The sequence below is a fragment of the Bos indicus x Bos taurus genome, chromosome 10, assembly GCF_003369695.1.
Source record: "Bos indicus x Bos taurus breed Angus x Brahman F1 hybrid chromosome 10, Bos_hybrid_MaternalHap_v2.0, whole genome shotgun sequence".
In the NCBI taxonomy this organism is placed as follows: Eukaryota; Metazoa; Chordata; class Mammalia; order Artiodactyla; family Bovidae; genus Bos; species Bos indicus x Bos taurus.
Window position 1 is genome coordinate 18,306,466 of NC_040085.1, and position 18,355 is coordinate 18,324,820.

The 18,355-nt window shown below is 39.0% G+C and overlaps 1 gene segment (V, D, J or C); it reads right to left on the minus strand.

The window, feature by feature from the left end:
• Nucleotides 1-5,656: 5,656 nt before the first annotated feature.
• On the minus strand, nt 5,657-6,276 carry LOC113899487. The segment is given in 2 exon segments: nt 5,657-5,976; nt 6,196-6,276. Coding segments are annotated over 2 exon segments (369 nt in total).
• Nucleotides 6,277-18,355: the final 12,079 nt, after the last annotated feature.

An 18,355-nucleotide genomic window follows, 5' to 3' on the forward strand; every position in this document is an offset into this window, starting at 1 on the left:
CAGTTTTTTAAGGAACCTCCACACTGTTCTCCATAGTGGCTGTACTAGTTTGCATTCCCACCAACAGTGTAAGAGGGTTCCCTTTTCTCCACACCCTCTCCAGCATTTATTATTTGTAGACTTTTGGATCGCAGCCATTCTGACTGGTGTGAAATGGTACCTCATAGTGGTTTTGATTTGCATTTCTCTGATAATGAGTGATGTTGAGCATCTTTTCATGTGTTTGTTAGCCATCTGTATGTCTTCTTTGAAGAAATGTCTGTTTAGTTCTTTGGCCCATTTTTTGTTGGGTCATTTATTTTTCTGGAGTTGAGCTGTAGGGGTTGCTTATCCATGATCACTGGAGGGGAGCAGGGAAGCCAGAGAAGCCTCACAAAATGTTTGAGCAGGACACCAGGTGGCAGTATATCAGCTTTCATTCTTGCTGCATGTAGTGTGCTAGAAGTCTGGTTCTCAGGATGGAAAAACAGATTTCGACAAAGGATTCACAAAGGGGTGACATTTGAGTTGAAACATGAAGGAATTCAGAGGTGCATCATGTTTATATTTGGGGGATAGCATCACTGGCTCAGTGGTAAGGAATCCACCTTCCAGTGGATTCAATCCCTGGGTCTGGAAGATCCCATAGAGAAGGAAATGGCTACCCACTCCAGTATTCTTGCCTGGGAAACCCCATGGACAGAGGATGAGTCAGACACGACTTAGTGACTAAACAACAGCAAAGCATCACAGTCAAGAGGGAAAAACAAGGGGCACTGGTCTTGATTGGGAAACAAGCTTGGGGTGTTTAAGGAATGAAATCTCATTATAGCCCTTGTTTTTTCCAGTACACTATTACTTAAGAAACTTATTAAAGCATCTGGCACTGTTAACTAGTTAGTGGATGCTTTCCTCATTTACTGATCCTGGGACAGTTGAATCTATGTTTTGGCATTTTCTTTCTTAGTTTCCTTTAGCGTCCAGTTTAAACCAGTAATGTCACCACCACTGAGACATCCAACCACCCAGTTCTGGGGCCAAGTGCTTCTCCATAGTCCAGACCTTGCTTCTAAGCAGCCCTCTAAAATGTGACACACGAGCTTATAATAAAAGGTAGAGAAGCTTTTCACAATTAGGAAAGATAAGGCTCATTCCCAAAGTATTTTTTCTCTAAGGAAACAATAAAACCTATCTCTTAGGGTTTTGATATTTGAATTAGATAATGAATCTGAAATGCAAACTACAATGCCTGACATTGAGTAAAGCTCAGTAAATATACCAACTTTCTTTTTTTCCAGGAAATCCTACCTCTCCTTCAGTGTCCAGGTCTGTGACTTGTTACTGTTTGTTCTTTTCACCACATCGGTTCAATGATGGAAGCTTCTAGAAAATTCACTTAATCACTTAGTTTCCTGGAGAAAGTAATTATTTCTCCCTGTTTCCTGGAGTCATATTCTCCTAGCCACATTGATACACTCAGAGTACTGAAAGGACCCAGATGGAACACTGAGAAAGGTATTATTTTCATTTCCCTAATTAATAATAATATTAAGGTCTTTGTATATGTATTAGCTATTGGATATCTTATTTCTGAGTTGGATCTCCAAGATTTTGTCATTCTTTATTATCTGTTTTCTTAATGATTTAAAGGAGCTTCTAACATATTCTGCATTTGAGTCCTTTTTCAGAAATCCTCGGAGAAGGCAATGGCACCCCACTCCAGTGCTCTTGCCTGGAAAATCCCATGGATGGAGGAGCCTGGTAGGCTCCAGTCCATGTGGTTGCTGAGAGTCGGGCACGACTGAGCGACTTCACTTTCACTTTTCACTTTCACGCATTGGAGAAGGAAATGGCAACCCACTCCAGCGTTCTTGCCTAGAGAATCCCAGGGACGGAGGAGCCTAGTGGGCTGCCGTCTATGGGGTCACACAGAGTCGGACACGACTGAAGTGACTTAGCAGTAGCAGTCAGAAATACTTATTGCAAATGCATTTTAACAGTTTGTGCATTGACTTTCAAAACTCTTAGCAGAGATTTATAACAAACACAATTAAAAAATATATTTTCAGTTTCACAAGAAACTGGCTTGGATATTTAGTTTGTTTTCTTTAAACTCCTTAATTTTTTTTTTTTTTTAACCTTGGTGGTTTCTATTGCTTCTGATGTGAAATTATCAGTTCAATTCAGTCACTCAGTCGTGTACTACTCTTTGAGACCCCGCGGACTGCAGCACACCAGGCTTCCCAGTCCATCACCAACTCCTGGAGCTTGCTCAAACAAGTTCATCGAGTCAGTGATGCCATCCAACCATCTTATCCTCTGTATTCCCCTTCTCCTGCCTTCAATCTTTCTCAAAATCAGAGTCTTTTCCAATGAGTCAGCTCTTTGCATCAGGTGGCCAAAGTATTGGAGTTTCAGCTTCAACATCAGTCCTTCCAATGAATATTCAGGACTGATTTCCTTTAGAATTGACTGGTTGGATCTCCTTGCAGTCCAAAGGACTCTCAAGAGTCTTCTCCAACACCACAATTCAAAAGCATCAATTCTTCAACACTTAGCTTTATGGTCCAACTTTCACATACATACACAACTACTGGAAAAACCATAGCTTTGACTAGATGAATCTTTGTAGGTAAAGTAATGTCTCTGATGTCTAGCTTTGTCATAGCTCTTCTTCCAAAGAGCAAACCTCTTTTAATCATTCTTAATGATGTTTCTCAGAATATAATGCCTTACAAACATCTGCCAAAACCAGAGTGGTGGACTTGCAGAATTCCTTATTCAAATTTATGGCTTTACTCATAGCATTGCTCCTGAATAAGGAGATTGCTTTATAGGAAGTCAAGTATAACAGTGAGTGGAAGTGCTTGCTATGAGCAAACAGGTTATGGGATGGATAATGGAAGAGGTCATTATAAATACCAGGTATAATCATGTGGTCATTTGCAAGAATGAGAACAATAATACTTATGAAAATTTGTTTTTCATTTTGATATGAATATATTTATATATTATATTAACCAGTTTTAACTCCCCTATCCCATTTTCCTGCATGTAGTAACATAAGAAAGGTATGTTAACATAACTCAATCTTATATCTTATTTTATCTCAGTAGTGAAGATACAGGATTCAGCAGAAGAGTGTGACTAACTAGAAGATAAAGTAACATCACCTACAAATGGATAAATGAACTTGCTCTAATCTTTGAAGGATATGGTTAGAAATTTTGGGGTTGAATGAGGAATTACTGCATCATAATATCAAGAAGTGTGGTGCTGGAGAAGACTTTTGAGAGTCCCTTGGACTGCAAGGAGATCAAAGTAGTCAATCCCAAAGGAAATCAACTCTGAATATTCATTGGAAGGACTGATGCTGAAGCTGAAACTCCAATACTTAAGCCACTAGTTGAGAAGAGCCAACTCATTGGAAAAGACCAAGCCTGATGCTGGGAAAGACTGAAGGCAAAAGAAGAGGGCAGCAGAGGATGAGACGATTGTATGGTACCACCAAATCAATGGACTTGAATTTCAGCAAACTCTGGGAGTAGTGGAAGATAGAGGAGCCTGGTGAGCTGCAGTCCATGGAGTCACAGATTGTTGGAAGCCGCGTTAGGCATTACTGACAAAATGGAGGCATGGCCCCCAGCCCCCTTTCCTCATTCCCCAGGCATGGACCTGGATGAAGGAGTTAGGCCTTGTAATTCTGACTTGTTTCTTCCTCTCTTCAGCTGAGTTGGCTGAAAAGGAATATTAAGGTGCTTATTGTTCTTAAGAGGAGCATGAGAAGGCACAAAGCCTTCTGCAGCTGTGCTCAGAGAATAATTCATAAAGTTAATCATTGACATTTGTTCAAGGACTTTTGCAAAAGAGTGTTCCAGGATGAGCACATAGGCCGAAGCTTGAGGCCATGGGAGGGATTGCTATCTGAAGCCTGTTTGTGAGGAAAATGTTTATGGCAAAGGAGTTTGCTGAATTTAGGGCTTAGAAATAATTAAAATAGAAGTTAAAGATTTAAGAAATGTTGTAATGTTAGCATATTTTACTATAGCTTATAGAGGTTAGGAATTTTAAAGATACTAATAGCTAGAAGTCTTTTTAAGAGATAGTGAGCTCAGGATGTTAGGGGCAAACAGGATTTAGAAAGATAAGAAATAAACTGAGGAATATAGCATGAGTTACAATGTAATCACAAGTTAACTATAGGACACATAAGAGGAAGTAGATAATAGATGGTAAAGCTGATTCCAAGAGAATTACTGAAGCAGGAACTCTGAAGAGCAACAGTGATTTATGGAGATAATAAATCTGGGTGAGGGGGAACTGAAAATGTCAAACCTCTGACCTAATATTTTTGTAAAAGTAAAAAGAGAATCTTAAACTTGAAATAAATAGGCAGTCCAAGAAAACTGAGAGGCTGTCTCATTACTTGCTGACACTGTTCCTCCCTTCAGGTTGAATCCCTGGCTGCTGGAGCTAGACTCCGGCAACAAACAGTCAGACACGACCTAATGACTGAACAGCAACAACAACATGAGCAAGAAGCATAGCTTTCCAATCATCCTTATTCAAAAGTGGTTAAAAGAGTACAGATGGATGACAAGTTACCAAAGAGGGTACTGTAGCAGCTTTGATCTATCTTAACTAACTGAAAACATCTTTCCCAGAATGTGCTTCCCATATTGTTCTGACTTAGGGTTGACCCCCAAAGGAACTTGTCTAACATTTGGAAGATAGTTGTGATGAAGCAGCCATAGTTTTTATGTTTGGGGGTTTGGTGCAGGCCTCCAGGGACTATGGTTACTCACACGTGTTACTGCTGATCTGATAGCTCATTTTATTGTTGACTCACAACTCCTTCACTTCCAACCAAATCTCCTCCTCATCTTCTCTTTGTCTTGGGCCAAGTATGTATGTAAGCATGATGCCAAATGACACCTACTTCTCCTAAGGTCACCTACTACTGTGAAACGGAGGGAGGTGAGACATAGACAGGTTTTAGTGTTTCTTTGTGGGCTCCATTATCTTCATGGTTCTAGTATGTCACTGTGAGTCACAGTTCATCCATGCTTCAGTCTCTGTCCAATGTTCTTCTACAAATATTACTCCAACCAACTAACACTAAATTCAGTCTCAACACCAGATACTAAGATAACAGCTTTGTATACACTCTTCTACCAGACCTAGCAATTGCCTGAATTCTAATCTTTATAACTAATTTCTTATTTGACAGACACCACTAGTGGTTCTGCTTCTCTGATTGTACCTTAAGTGACACAAGTCTAAGAAGAAAGGACTAAGGAAATGATTTTAATGATGATTCATGATAGCCTATACCCAGATTTGTGATGTGAGTGTATTTTAGTGAAACTGTCACTTTAAATTACTATGGAGCAAGTTTACAGTTTTAGACAACTTTACACATCTTCTGTATGATTGACTTAAAGTCGAGAATTCAAGAAGAGAATGTATTAGTCAACAGTCACTCTGAACACCTGCTTCCAAATGACATCAAAGAAGCTTTTATTTAGAATTAAATCCTCTGATCCAGACTACAGATGAAGCAACCTCAGGACTACCATTTCTTGTCTGGGGTCTGCAGGTGTGCATTTCAGCTGGGGTCCTGCAGCAGGGGGTCTCTTTTTTATTTAGTTCTTAGGTTTTTGTTCAGCCTTTCCTATTACTTCAAACACTGTGATGCTCTGAGAACACAGAAGTACATTGCAGAATCTTCCAGCTCTAAGGCTGAAATGGTGAGGTTGATGGACTTTTGAGCTTTCTGGAAGTTTACAGAGTAGCGGCCATCCCTTGCATTCCCATCATCTGAATACTGACGAATAAGATAAGTCATCTGTCCACTGGGAAGCTGCTTGTACCAAAAAATGTAGTAGGAGAACGTGTACCAACTTGTTTCATACCGACAGTTCAGGGTAACTGCCTTCCCCACTTCACTGAGTATGTCTGGCTGGTCTTGAGTAACACTCTGGGCCACACCAGATCCTGTGGAAAAAAAGAAGAAAACAGAGCTGAAATAGTGAACAAAATAATGTATAAATTAGACCTGTTTTGGGCCCAAATATTTACAAACCTAACTGAAATCCTAAGACGCTTGCTTTTCCCCAATCCTCCTTTCCTCCTCAAGTCCCTGTGAATCAGCATGTGCCTGTGTGCAGTCCTTTCACCCTGAACACGTGCACCCATGTTTGGAAGCATCCCTACCAGAGAAAGTGAAGGTCAGGAACACCGAGAGCAGACTGGAGAGCAGCATGAGGCATGGATTCCCCTGCTCAAAAGTGTTTAGTTCTGCCTCAACCTAAGATTTCAGTGTCTTTAAGTGCCGGGCAGCACGTATACACAGTACCTGGTTCCTGTGTGGCTCCTCCCCCAGACAGGAAGTGCCATTTGTCATGTTCCTAGACCAGCTGGTCTGTGCTCAGGTGGAAAAAAGTTTGGCTCACAACAAACCTTTACTTTGTCTACTCATGTTTCCCTGGTCATTAAATTTGGCAGATCCTGAAAAAGGGCTTGAAAAAGGCAATTAATATTAAAGATTTGAATTGAGGGGAACTAAAGATTAAACAAGTTGACATACACTGGTAATTATTTAGTAAAATTATTTGCCATTCTGTTTAAGATATAATTTTGTATGGCCTACAAAACTTTCTTGAAATCTACTGATTGGTCATTCATCTAGCCTACGCTTACTTTTCCCCATCCAGAATCTACTGACTGTTTTAAAACATTCACAGATCTTAGGCCTTCTGGGAGAAAAGCAATCTTATCCAAAATAATTAATGTATCTCTTTTGTTTTTTTTTCCACTGAGTTCCAGTGCTCTACTTAGATTTTTAAATAAATAAAATTACTGCAACATGAAATGATTTTAGAAAATCAGCCTATCTGAATTTCAGAGCCTATCCAGTGGTTTATATTTAAATGAAATTATAACTAGAATAAAATATTATTCTTTTGAAATCTGATATTTATTTCATATCTATCAAGAAATTGATATTAATACAATTTTAGCAAAATATCATAACCTTATATATCAATTTTGATACACACTCTTAGGTTTTCATACATCGCTCTAAGAAATTTTATCACATGTATAAATTCTTGTCAGTTCAGTCAGTTCAGTTCATATCACCACTGAAATCATGACACAAAATTGTTTCATATCTCTAAAGAAATCCTCCTTGAATACCCTCCCCATCCCTGCAACTCTTTGTAACCCTGCTAACTACTCATCTTTTCATCTTTATATTTTGTGCCTTTGAGAATGTTGTTTAAGCAAAATCACATTATGTAAGCATCATAATAATCCAATAAGTGTAATCATATACCATGTGGCCTCTGAGATTGACTACTTTTTTATTCAGCATAACACCCTGAGATCCATCTAGGCTATTGTTGTTTAGTCTCTAAGTCCTGTCTGACTCTTTTGTGACCCCATATACTGTAGCCCACCAGGCTTCTCTGTCTATGGAATTTTCCAGGCATGAATACTGGAGTGAGTTGCCTTTTCCTTCTCCAGGGCATCTTCCTGACCCAGAGATCAAACCCAAGTCTCCTGCTCGGCAGGTGGATTGTTTACCACTGAGCCACCAAGGAAGTCCCATCTGGGCTTTTGCATGTATCAGTAGTCTGCTTTTTTTAATCACTACAGACTGTTACCATGTTATGATGTTCTGATTTTGGATTTCTTTACCTTACAGTGGCAAGACAGTGATGAACTTTCAGTATAAAGTAGAAACTGTACTTTGAATTTTAAAATATGATCTTTTCCCATGCTAGTAACATGTGGTATAATATTCCCTGGTGGTTCTGGGCAGCAGCAGTGAGCTGAGGTCCTGGCCAGCCCTGGGATCATGAGAGTAAACAACTGACACACTTACATTCACTCTGTACTCGTACATCCATTCTGTTTTTTACTTTTAGTGTGTGTGTGTGTTAAGTTTCTGCAGTTGTGTCTGACTATTTGAGATTGTATGGACTGTAGCCCACAAGGCTCCTCTGTCCATGGGATTCTCCAGGCAAGAATACTGGGGTGTGGTGCTGTGCCCTCCTCCAGGGGATCTTCCTGATCCAGGCATCTAACCTGCATCTCTTATGTCTCTGCTTTAGCAGGCAGATTCTTTATCCATTAGAGCCACCTTGGAAGCCCCACTTTCAGTACAGTACTCAATAAATTATATGATATTTTTAACACTTTAATATAAAACAGACTTTGTGTTAGATGATTTCACCCAGCTGTAGGTTAATGTCAGTGCTGAGAATCTTTAAGGTAGACTGGGTTCAATTCAGTGGGTTAGGTATATTAAATGCATTTTCCATTTATGATCCTCTCAACTGAAAATGGTTTATTGAGACACAATCCTATTGCAAGTTGAGAAAAATCTATAAATATTATGTCATTGTACAGATGTATTACAGTGAATTTATTTGTCTATTCACCCATTGAAGAACATTTTCCTGGTTTCCAGTTTTTGATCATCAGAAACAGAGCTGCTATGAATATTCAAGTACAGATTTTGAATGAATATAAGTTTTTCATTTTTCAAGAATGAATACTAGGAGTGTGATTGCTGAGCTGTAAGGCAAGTGAATATTTAAGTTTAGGTGAAACTGCTGAACATTTTTCCAGAATAGCTGGACCATTCACCTACCAGCAATGTGAGTGATCCAATTTCTCTGCAGTTTTGCCAGAACTTGGCATTGTTACCATTTTTAATTTTAGCCTGTGAGAAATGAGAAGTGTTATCTCTTTGTGGCTTAATTTGCATTTCCCTAATTACTAATAATGCTAATCATCTCTTTATATTCTTATTTCATTACCAGATAGCTTTTTGGTAAAGTGTCTGTGTGAATCTTTTGTCCAGGTTTCAACTGGATTGTTTGCTTTCTTCCTGCTGAGTTCAGAGAGTTCATTGTATTCAGAATACAGTCTTTAGATGAAAATCTATTCACAAATATTTCTTGCCATTCTGTGGTTTATCTTTTTCCTTCTCTAAACATTTTTAATTTTGATGAAATCTGTTTTTTTTTTTTAATGGGTTATGCTTTTGGTGTCATGTCAAAAGTCTTTTTGTCCAGACGTAGGTCAGGAAGATATTCTCTTATGTTTTTCCTAAAAGATTTGTAATGTTACATTTTATACCTGGATGTATGGTTCATTTTGAGACTGTACTCAAATTTTTGTATAAGGTGTGAAATTTAGGTCAAGTTTCAATTGTTTCCCAAGAATATCCAATTGTCCTAATCTCATTTGCTCATAAAACTATGTTACTGCTCTAGAATTGAAAGAGACACGTGTACCCCGATGTTCATCACAGCACTGTTTACAATAGCTAAGACATGGAAGCAACCTAGATGTCCACTGGCAGATGAATGGCTAAGAAAGTTATGGTGCTGCTAAGTCGCTTCAGTCATGCCCGACTCTGTTCGACCCCATAGACGGCAGCCCGCCAGGCTCCCCCGTCCCTGGGATTCTCCAGGCAAGAACACTGGAGTGGGTTGCCATTTCCTTCTCCAATGCATGAAAGTGAAAAGTGAAAGTGAAGTCACTCAGTCGTGTCTGACTCTTAGAGACCCCATGGACTGCAGCCTACCAGGCTCCTCCATCCATGGGATTTTCCAGGCAAGAGTTCTGGAGTGGGGTAACATTGCCTTCTCCAAAAGTTGTGGTACATATACACAATGGAGTATTTCTCAGCCATTAAAAAGAACACATTTGAATCAGTTCTAATGAGGTGGATGAAACTGGAGCCTATTATACAGAGTGAAGTAAGTCATAAAGAAAAACACCAGTACAGTATATTAATGCATTATACGGAATATAGAAAGATGGCAACAATGACCCTATATGTGAGACAGCAAAAGAGACACAGATACAAAGAACAGACTTTTGGACTCTGTGGAGAAAGCGAGGGAGGGATGATCTGAAAGGATAGCATTGAAACATGTATATTACCATATATGAAATGGATGACCAGTCCAAGTTCAACGCATGAAACAGGGCACTCAAAGCCAGTGTACTGGGACAACCCAGAGGGATGGGATGGGGGGAAAATTGGATGGGGGTTCAGGATGGGGGCCACATGTACACCCATGGCTGATTCATGTCAATGTATGGCAAAAACCACCACAATATTGTAAAGTAATTAGCCTCCAATGAAAATAAATTAATTAATTAAAAAAAACACTTTGCTACTCTATTGAATTGTCTTTGCGTTTTGTCAAAAAATAAGCTTTCCTGACCTGTGTGGATCCACTTCTATACAATGGCTCAGCACCATAAACTTGTTAATGATACACTTTCATTCCCTTAGAATGTAAGAGAACCTGCAGAATAGTTCTCTTTTTTATTTCTTATATTTATAATTTGTATTTTGTCTTTTTTCCTTTGATAATTCTACCTAGGAATATATCAAGTTTATTAATTATTTTAACAAAATTAACTTTGTATTTCATGGTTATCTCCTTAGATTTCTTTGTATTTCACCAATTAGACATTTTATTTTTTACTTCTTTCAGTTTATGTTGGGTTTAATTTGCTTTCCTATCATCTTTTCTTGAAAGCCTTGATAGTAGTTTATCAACCTTTTTTCTTTAGTAATATAAGTATTTAAAAAGATAAATTTCCTTCTATGTGTTATTTTAGCTGCATCTCATACATATTTAATGTGTTCTCACAACATTTACCTTCAAAATATCTTCTAGCATCCATTGTAATTGTTTCTTTAACCTAGGTTGTTTTAAAGTTATAGGTTTTAAATATATACAAACTATTTGGGAGTTTCTAGATACGTCTCTTTGCACTTAATTTTCCATATCATTTCCACTTTAGTCAATAAATAAATTCTATATAATGTCAGTTTTCCTAAATATATTAAGACTTTTTATGCAGAAACAAATTGTGTGTGTGTGTGTGTGTTTCATCTGCATAGCAGGGTGTGTCTAGAGCCTCGGCTGCAGATCTGGGTGCAGGCTGCAAGTGCCTGGGGAGCACTGTGCTCTTGCTGCACAGAAGTAGGTGGCTGAGTCTCCAGGCTGGGAAGTTGCAATGTGCAATGAGAGCTGTTTGGCACTCTTATTGAGGGAAATGGTGAATCTTCCCTCTTCCATTTCATTCACAACTGAATATATGTCTACCAAGAATGCAGGGGCTTTACCAGGGTATTGCTGGCACCACTGCTACTGCTGCTGCTAAGTCACTTCAGTCGTGTCCGACTCTGTGTGACCCCATAGACGGCAGCCCACCAGGATCCCCCATCCCTGGGATCCTCCAGGCAAGAACACTGGAATGGGTTGCCATTTCCTTCTCCAATGCATGAAAGTGAAAAGTGAAAGGGAAGTCACTCAGTCGTGTCTGACTCTTCACAACCCCATGGACTGCAGCCCACCAGACTCCTCTGTCCATGGGATTTTCCAGGCAAGAGTACTGGAGTGGGGTGCCATCGCCTTCTCCGCTGGTACCACAGGAAGCAGTTAATCACACTCTTCTCACAACTACAGTTCAGAATGGAAATCTCTCTTTCCTGGACTGTCAAAGATCAAGGGCTCTGTTTCACCTGCTGTTGGTCACTTTTTCCTTTTGTTGTCCATTCACCCCTGTTTAAACAAATAAAAGCCATGAATTCCATAAAATATATTTCTTTTTTAAGAATATCTGCATGAACTTGTTTGTAACCCAGTTTTCCAAGTCCCCCTAATTAATGAAATATCCTAGGTTTTCTCCTCCACAACTCACAGCTTAGTTGAAGCCACAGAAGTGAAAATGATGCTCCCAGTATCTTGTCCATTGTTTCTGGCACCAGTGCTTAGTGGCAACTCAAGTTCCTCTTCTGCTCTTCTCAGTCAGCTAGAACTCTGACTTTAAACTAACACTTATTTTTATTCTTTTAGTAGGTCCCACCCTTTCATAAGTGCTTTCTTTAAACCCATCTCTCTCAAAAGTACTACTTCTCATTTGGTGCTAATTTAGAATCACTGAAAATTAAATTCATTGGGAATCAGAAATGCCCCCCTTACAAGCATAAAGACCAGGTTAGAATTTTTCTCACTCTGTCCCCTTCTTCCTTTTCCTCACACCTCCTAGAAGGTTAAAAATCATATATCAGGAGAGTTTGATGTTTTAATAGGAAGAGGATTAGTTTACAGTGGGGAAGAGAGGGCCTCCCACGAAATCACTAGATTAGCATTACAGGGTATTTCTTTTTTTATTGCAAATACTAACTAAAGTCTATTGTGAATACACAAGGGGCATAATGTATCATTCAAGCAAAGCTTATGGAGCAGAACATAAAGATACATAGTCCTTTTGTCCTGATGGAACTTAAATTTTAACATGATCGTTCAATGTTTCCACACTTTACATGATCCTAAGAATTAATTCGGAGAAGGCAATGGCACCCCACTCCAGTACTCTTGCCTGGAAAATCCCATGGATGGAGGAGCCTAGAAGGCTGCAGTCCATGGGATCGCTGAGGGTCAGACACAACTGAGCGACTTCACTTTCACTTTTCACTTTCATGCATTGGAGAAGGAAATGGAAACCCACTCCAGTGTTCTTGCCTGGAGAATTTCAGGGATGGGGTAGCCTGGTGGGCTGCTGTCTATGGGGTCGCACAGAGTTGGACACGACTGAAGTGACTTAGCAAGAATTAATTAAATATAATTAGATCAATGTCAATTTATATTTCTTCTAAAATATAAATCAGGCAAATAAAATGTTTCCAAGAATATGAATGGAGAAAATAAACTGAGAAGCACCAGAATAATCTATTCTGGAGGATATTTGATCTCCAAATGGATAAGATTGGCTACGGAAATTCTGCAGAATGCACAAGATATGGGACCATGATCATTCAGTAATGAAACATTTTTGGTAGTTCTCATCCTGAACTACACCTTATCCTCTCAGGCAAAGTACAAAAATGTGAAGAGTCAATGTGGTTTTTGATGACAACACATCAGGGGATAGAGACAGAAATTAAGAAGCTCATTTTTCTTAAGCACAAAGAAGACTTTGTGATCTCTGTATTTGATATCATCTCAGTTCAGTTCAGTTGCTCAGTCGTGTCCAACTCTTTGCCACCCCATGAATCACAGCACGCCAGGCCTCCCTGTCCATCACAGGGAGTTCACTCAGACTCACGTTCACTGACTCAGTGATGCCATCCAGTCATCTCATCCTCTGCCGTCCCCTTCTCCTCCTGCCCCCAATCCCTCCCAGCATCAGAGTCTTTTCCAATGAGTCAACTCTTCTCATGAGGTGGACAAAGTACTGGAGTTTCAGCTTTAGCATCATTCCTTCCAAAGAAATCCCAGGGCTGATCTCCTTCAGAATGGACTGGTTGGATTTCCTTGCAGTCCAAGGGACTCTCAAGAGTCTTCTCCAACACCACAGTTCAAAAGCATCAATTCTTCGGCACTCAGCCTTCTTCACAGTCCAACTCTCACATCCATACATGACCACAGGAAAAACCATAGCCTTGACTAGACGGACCTTTGTTGGCAAAGTAATGTCTCTGCTTTTGAATATGATATCTAGGTTGGTCATAACTTTCCTTCCAAGGAGATAGCGTCTTTTAATTTCATCACTGCAGTCACCATCTGCAGTGATTTTGGAGACCCCCAAAATAAAGTCTGTCACTGTTTCCAATGTTTCCCCATCTATTTCCCATGAAGTGATGGGACCGGATGCCATGATCTTCATTTTCTGAATGTTGAGCTTTAAGCCAACTTTTTCACTCTCCACTTTCACTTTCATCAAGAAGCTTTTGAGTTCCTCTTCACTTTCTGCCATAAGGGTGATGTCATATCTTAGACACTGTCAAAGAAAAACATCATCACAGTTCAACAGGAGACAGTAATAACCATTCCCACTTCTCAATCTAATCCCATCAACTCCAGCTCTCTAAGGGGATTTTTTATTGTTTGTTGAATTATTGGTGTGTTTTCTCTTTCATTTATTCACTCATTGATGCATGTCTTCAATATATATTTACTCGTGCCTACTAAATGGTCATACTTGGATCTCATTCAAGAGAGAGACAGAAGTAGCAATCTTCAGCCTACCCGCTCCCAATACTCAAGTACATTCAGATAAAAGCTAATAAAGAGAAATGTGTTTCTATATGATACACCCAAAAAAATGATAATGGACTCACTTCTGGGTTCAGTCAGAGAGTAGTTCTGATGGAGGATCTGCTTGAACTGGAACTTACACCACCACTAGACTTCTTAGTAAAGAATGGGGTAAGGGAATTCTGGCACTGATTAACTCAGTATGATTGGACTTTGGGATGTATCTGGGTGAAAACATTATGAACTTATATTAGAGAAACTAATGTGTCCTTAATCTCAGAGGACAAAACATATTGTTTAAAGAAATATTAATTTTCAATGCCATATTTTTCAAATTGTTAAACTAAAATATACACAGATACTATTTAGGTAGATGGATGGATAGCTACATACATACAAGAATGGTAGATGTAAATTGAAGCAAACTTGGAGATAAAAATTTGATAGATATTTAAAGGAGTTTTTCTGGCTCCTTGAAGAATCTGTGTATGTTGGACAAAAGTTAATCTTCTCTGAAGCAGTGTTGCCCCTCTGTGGCCATAAAGAGATATTACTCTGAATGACTTTATACAGCTTCTTAAAAAGGAGAAAAGACAAGTTTCTTCAGTAAGTGGTGTTGACCATACTGAACACCTACAAGAAAAAGACCAAAAGTAGAGCATTTTCTCACAACATATACAAATATACACTCAAAATGGATTAAAGACTGAGATGTAAGACCTGAAACCTTGAAACTTGCAAAGAAATATAGACAGTATGTTCATTAATGTTTCTTTTTGTAATATTTTTTTCTGTCTTAAAGGCAAGGGCAACAAAAGCAAAATTAAATAAATGAGACCTAATCAAACTAAAATCTAATGCACAGCAAAGAAACCATCAACAAAAATAAAAGGCACACTACTGAATGGGAGTAGATATTTGCAATAAGGAGTTAATATCCAAATACATAAAGACATCATGTACCTCAATATCAAAAACACAGTCTGATTGAAAAATGGGCATAGGACCTGAGTAGCCATTTTTCCAAAGAGATAGCCAACAGGTACATGAAAAGATGCCCAAAGTCTCTAATATTCATTAAAAGAGCAAATCTATGTCAATATGAGGTGTCACCTCACATCTATCAGTATGACTATCATCAAAAGAAAAAAAATAACAAATGTGGTGAGGATGCAGAGGAGAGGAAACCCTCGTACACTGCTGCTGGGTTGGAAATTGATGCAGCTACTATGCAAAACATTACAGATATTCCTGTCTAAACACTAAAAATATAACTGCCATGTAATCCAGAAATTCCACTCCTGGGTATTTATCCAAAGAAAACAAAAACTCTTCCAAATTGTATCTGCACCCAAATGTTTATAGCAGCATTAATTACAATAACCAAGATCCAGAACCAAGCTAAGTGTTCATTCATAGATGAATGGATAGAGAAAATACTGATCTTTCATCTAACTATCTATCTACACACACACACACACACACACACACACACACACCCCACAATAGAACATTAATCACATACAAAAAGAACGTAATCGTGCCAAATGGAATAACATGGATAGATATGGAGTGTATGATATTTAGTGAAATAAGTCAGACAGAGAAAGACAAATACTGTGTGTTTTTACTTATATATGATATATAAAAGCAAAGCAAAACAAAGGAACAAATAGAACAAAAACAGAATCACAGGAACAAATGGCAGACTGCCAGGTATTTCCCCACAAAAGATGAGTTTATTGGAGATCACCAAAGGACTGCAGTTCTGAATCAGCAACCATGAGGAGCCACATGCAAGTCCCCACTGGACAAGGAAAGGAAATGCTTTTATAGAGAAGACATGGAAATTGGGAGGGTGATAGGAAACAGAATGCCCTTAACTTTCTATTGACTGCGTCCTGACCAGGGAATAAGGGGCTTCTTTCATCTTCCCATTGCCCTCTGTGATGTCCACAGGTCAGGAGAGCTCCCTCTCTTCTGCCAGCTCTATTTAATTGAGATTTCTGTGCATTTAATTTTTATACCTTATAGGACAGAGTCAGAAATATATATGATTCCAGGAGATGAGGGAGCCATGGTGGTGGAAGTAAGATGTTGGAGTGATTCAAGAAGGGGTCTTGAGCCATGGAATCCAAGTGGCTTCCAAAAGCTACAAAATGAAAAGAAACAGATTCTTCCTCAGAGAATCTGGAAGGAATCGACCCTGCCAAGACCTTGACTGTAGACAGCAAAACACATTTCAGATTTCTTGCCTCCAGAACTATAAAAAATATTTTGTAAGTGATCAAGTTTATACTAAACATTGAGCAAATATTTTCTGTTCACATTGCTGCACTCGTAGGATGGGATACCAGTGCTTGCAGTTGCCTGTTGAGACACTTCATGGTGAGACAGACCTGAACATTCTTGAGACACCCAACCAAGCTGGATAATATATTTACTGGAGAGATTTCTCCCTTCTTTTAGTTGCTTTCAATGTTTAGTATTTTGGGTGGGAAATATTTATTTTAATTCTGTCTTATCAGCCATTCTTTTAGTTACAAGTTAGAGATTCTAGTGCAGAAGGAGATACAGATTGAGAAGGGAAAAGACCAAATCCCAAAACTGTAGGGCTGAAAAGTGTTTGTGATTATAGCTATACCAATGTAGGTAAGAAATACTAAGTACTGCAAATGCCCTGTGGTGGCCTCATGATGTGACTGTGGCTGGAGGAAGAGCTAGGCCCCGCAAAGGGTTTGAGTACACACTGCAAGTGCCTGGGCAACACTGTGCTGCATGATACAGAAGTAATTGAGTCTGTGGTCTGCAAAGAGGACATGTGCAATAAGCTATGGCATTCTATAAGGACTGTGGTGCCCTTTAATCTTCTATCCTGTTTTGTCCCTGAAGGAATATAAACCAGGTTGATGAGGTGGCCCCCAGGGTTCTTAAGATACCAATTCACACTCTGTGGGGAAGTGGGAAAATTACTCCAAAGCGTGGAGTTGGCTCCCTCCTGGAGACTCAGGGCTGGGGGACTCTGCTCCACATCCACCCCTCGCACACCTAGTGAGAAAAGAGAAACTGTCACAGGCGAGGGTCACTTAACTCTTACTAAACCCTGAAAGTGTCCCCCTCAATCCCCATAGATGGTGAATAGGATAGAAAGTCTGCAGGACTTGTCAGCTTCTCTCTTTCCCTTAACAATATAGCAGCTGCTCAATCCTTCAGATCCCCTGTGGGTCAGCCACAACTCACAGGAAACCTGGGCAAACAAAGCCCCAGCACAGTGCCTGCTAGCCCCTTCATGATGCTTCCTCTTCTTGTTGAGACATTTTCACTACAAGATACTTAACTAAACCCTGAGGGGGTGAGGGTCACAAATCCTTGTGCAAATGTTCCTGCTCTTGCAACCAATCAGCTCACCCAACAAATCCTGCTCATGCACTCACTTTGTGACAGGAAGCCTCGATCTCCCATCTTAACCAGTTCAGAATGAACTGGAGAGGAGTGGAGAAGAGTGGCAAATAGAAAGGTCAATAGTTTAGGACTTGAGGGGCATTTTCTAAGAACTTTGTAAAAAAGGCTGACATGATTTGGAATTTGTGAAGGATTATAGGGAAGAGAAAACAAAAATTTAATTATCTGGCTGGCATGGATGCTGGAGATTCTTGCAAAACGAAATATTATTTCCCAGGAGTTCTCAGGATCCTTTTTTTTTTTTTTTTTCCTTTGGCATCTCTTATGCACTCACCTGTTGCTTCTGAAGGGTGCTCAAGAATCAACACAGCATTCATAGCAGTCTTGGCTGGAACATTTTACAGTATTAAACAGCTTTACTTTTAAATTATACATATGTATTTTAGACTGAACCTACATAAAGAGTCTTATTATTTTTTGTCTCTTGATGAGCACTGAAAGTAGAACTGTAAATAGTTTTATTTTTATTAAAATTAATAGCTTTATTTTTACTATTGTTAAACTGATTTATGTCAAAGTAAGGCAAAAACCACTACAATATTATAAAATAATTACCCTCCAATTAAAATAAATTAATTAATTTAAAAACATATAATTTAAAAATATATTTTAAATAAAATTTGAGGTTTAAATACATTTTATTTTATCATTTTTTAAATTAGAGGATAATAGCTTTACATTGTTGTGGCCATTTCTGCCTTACAACAACATGAATCAGTCAATATTGTGTATGTATCCCTCCCTCTTGAGCTTCTACCAATGATCTAGCTTCTCATAGAGCACCAGTATGGGTGTTTATATTGCAGCTTCCAATTAATTATCTATTTTAT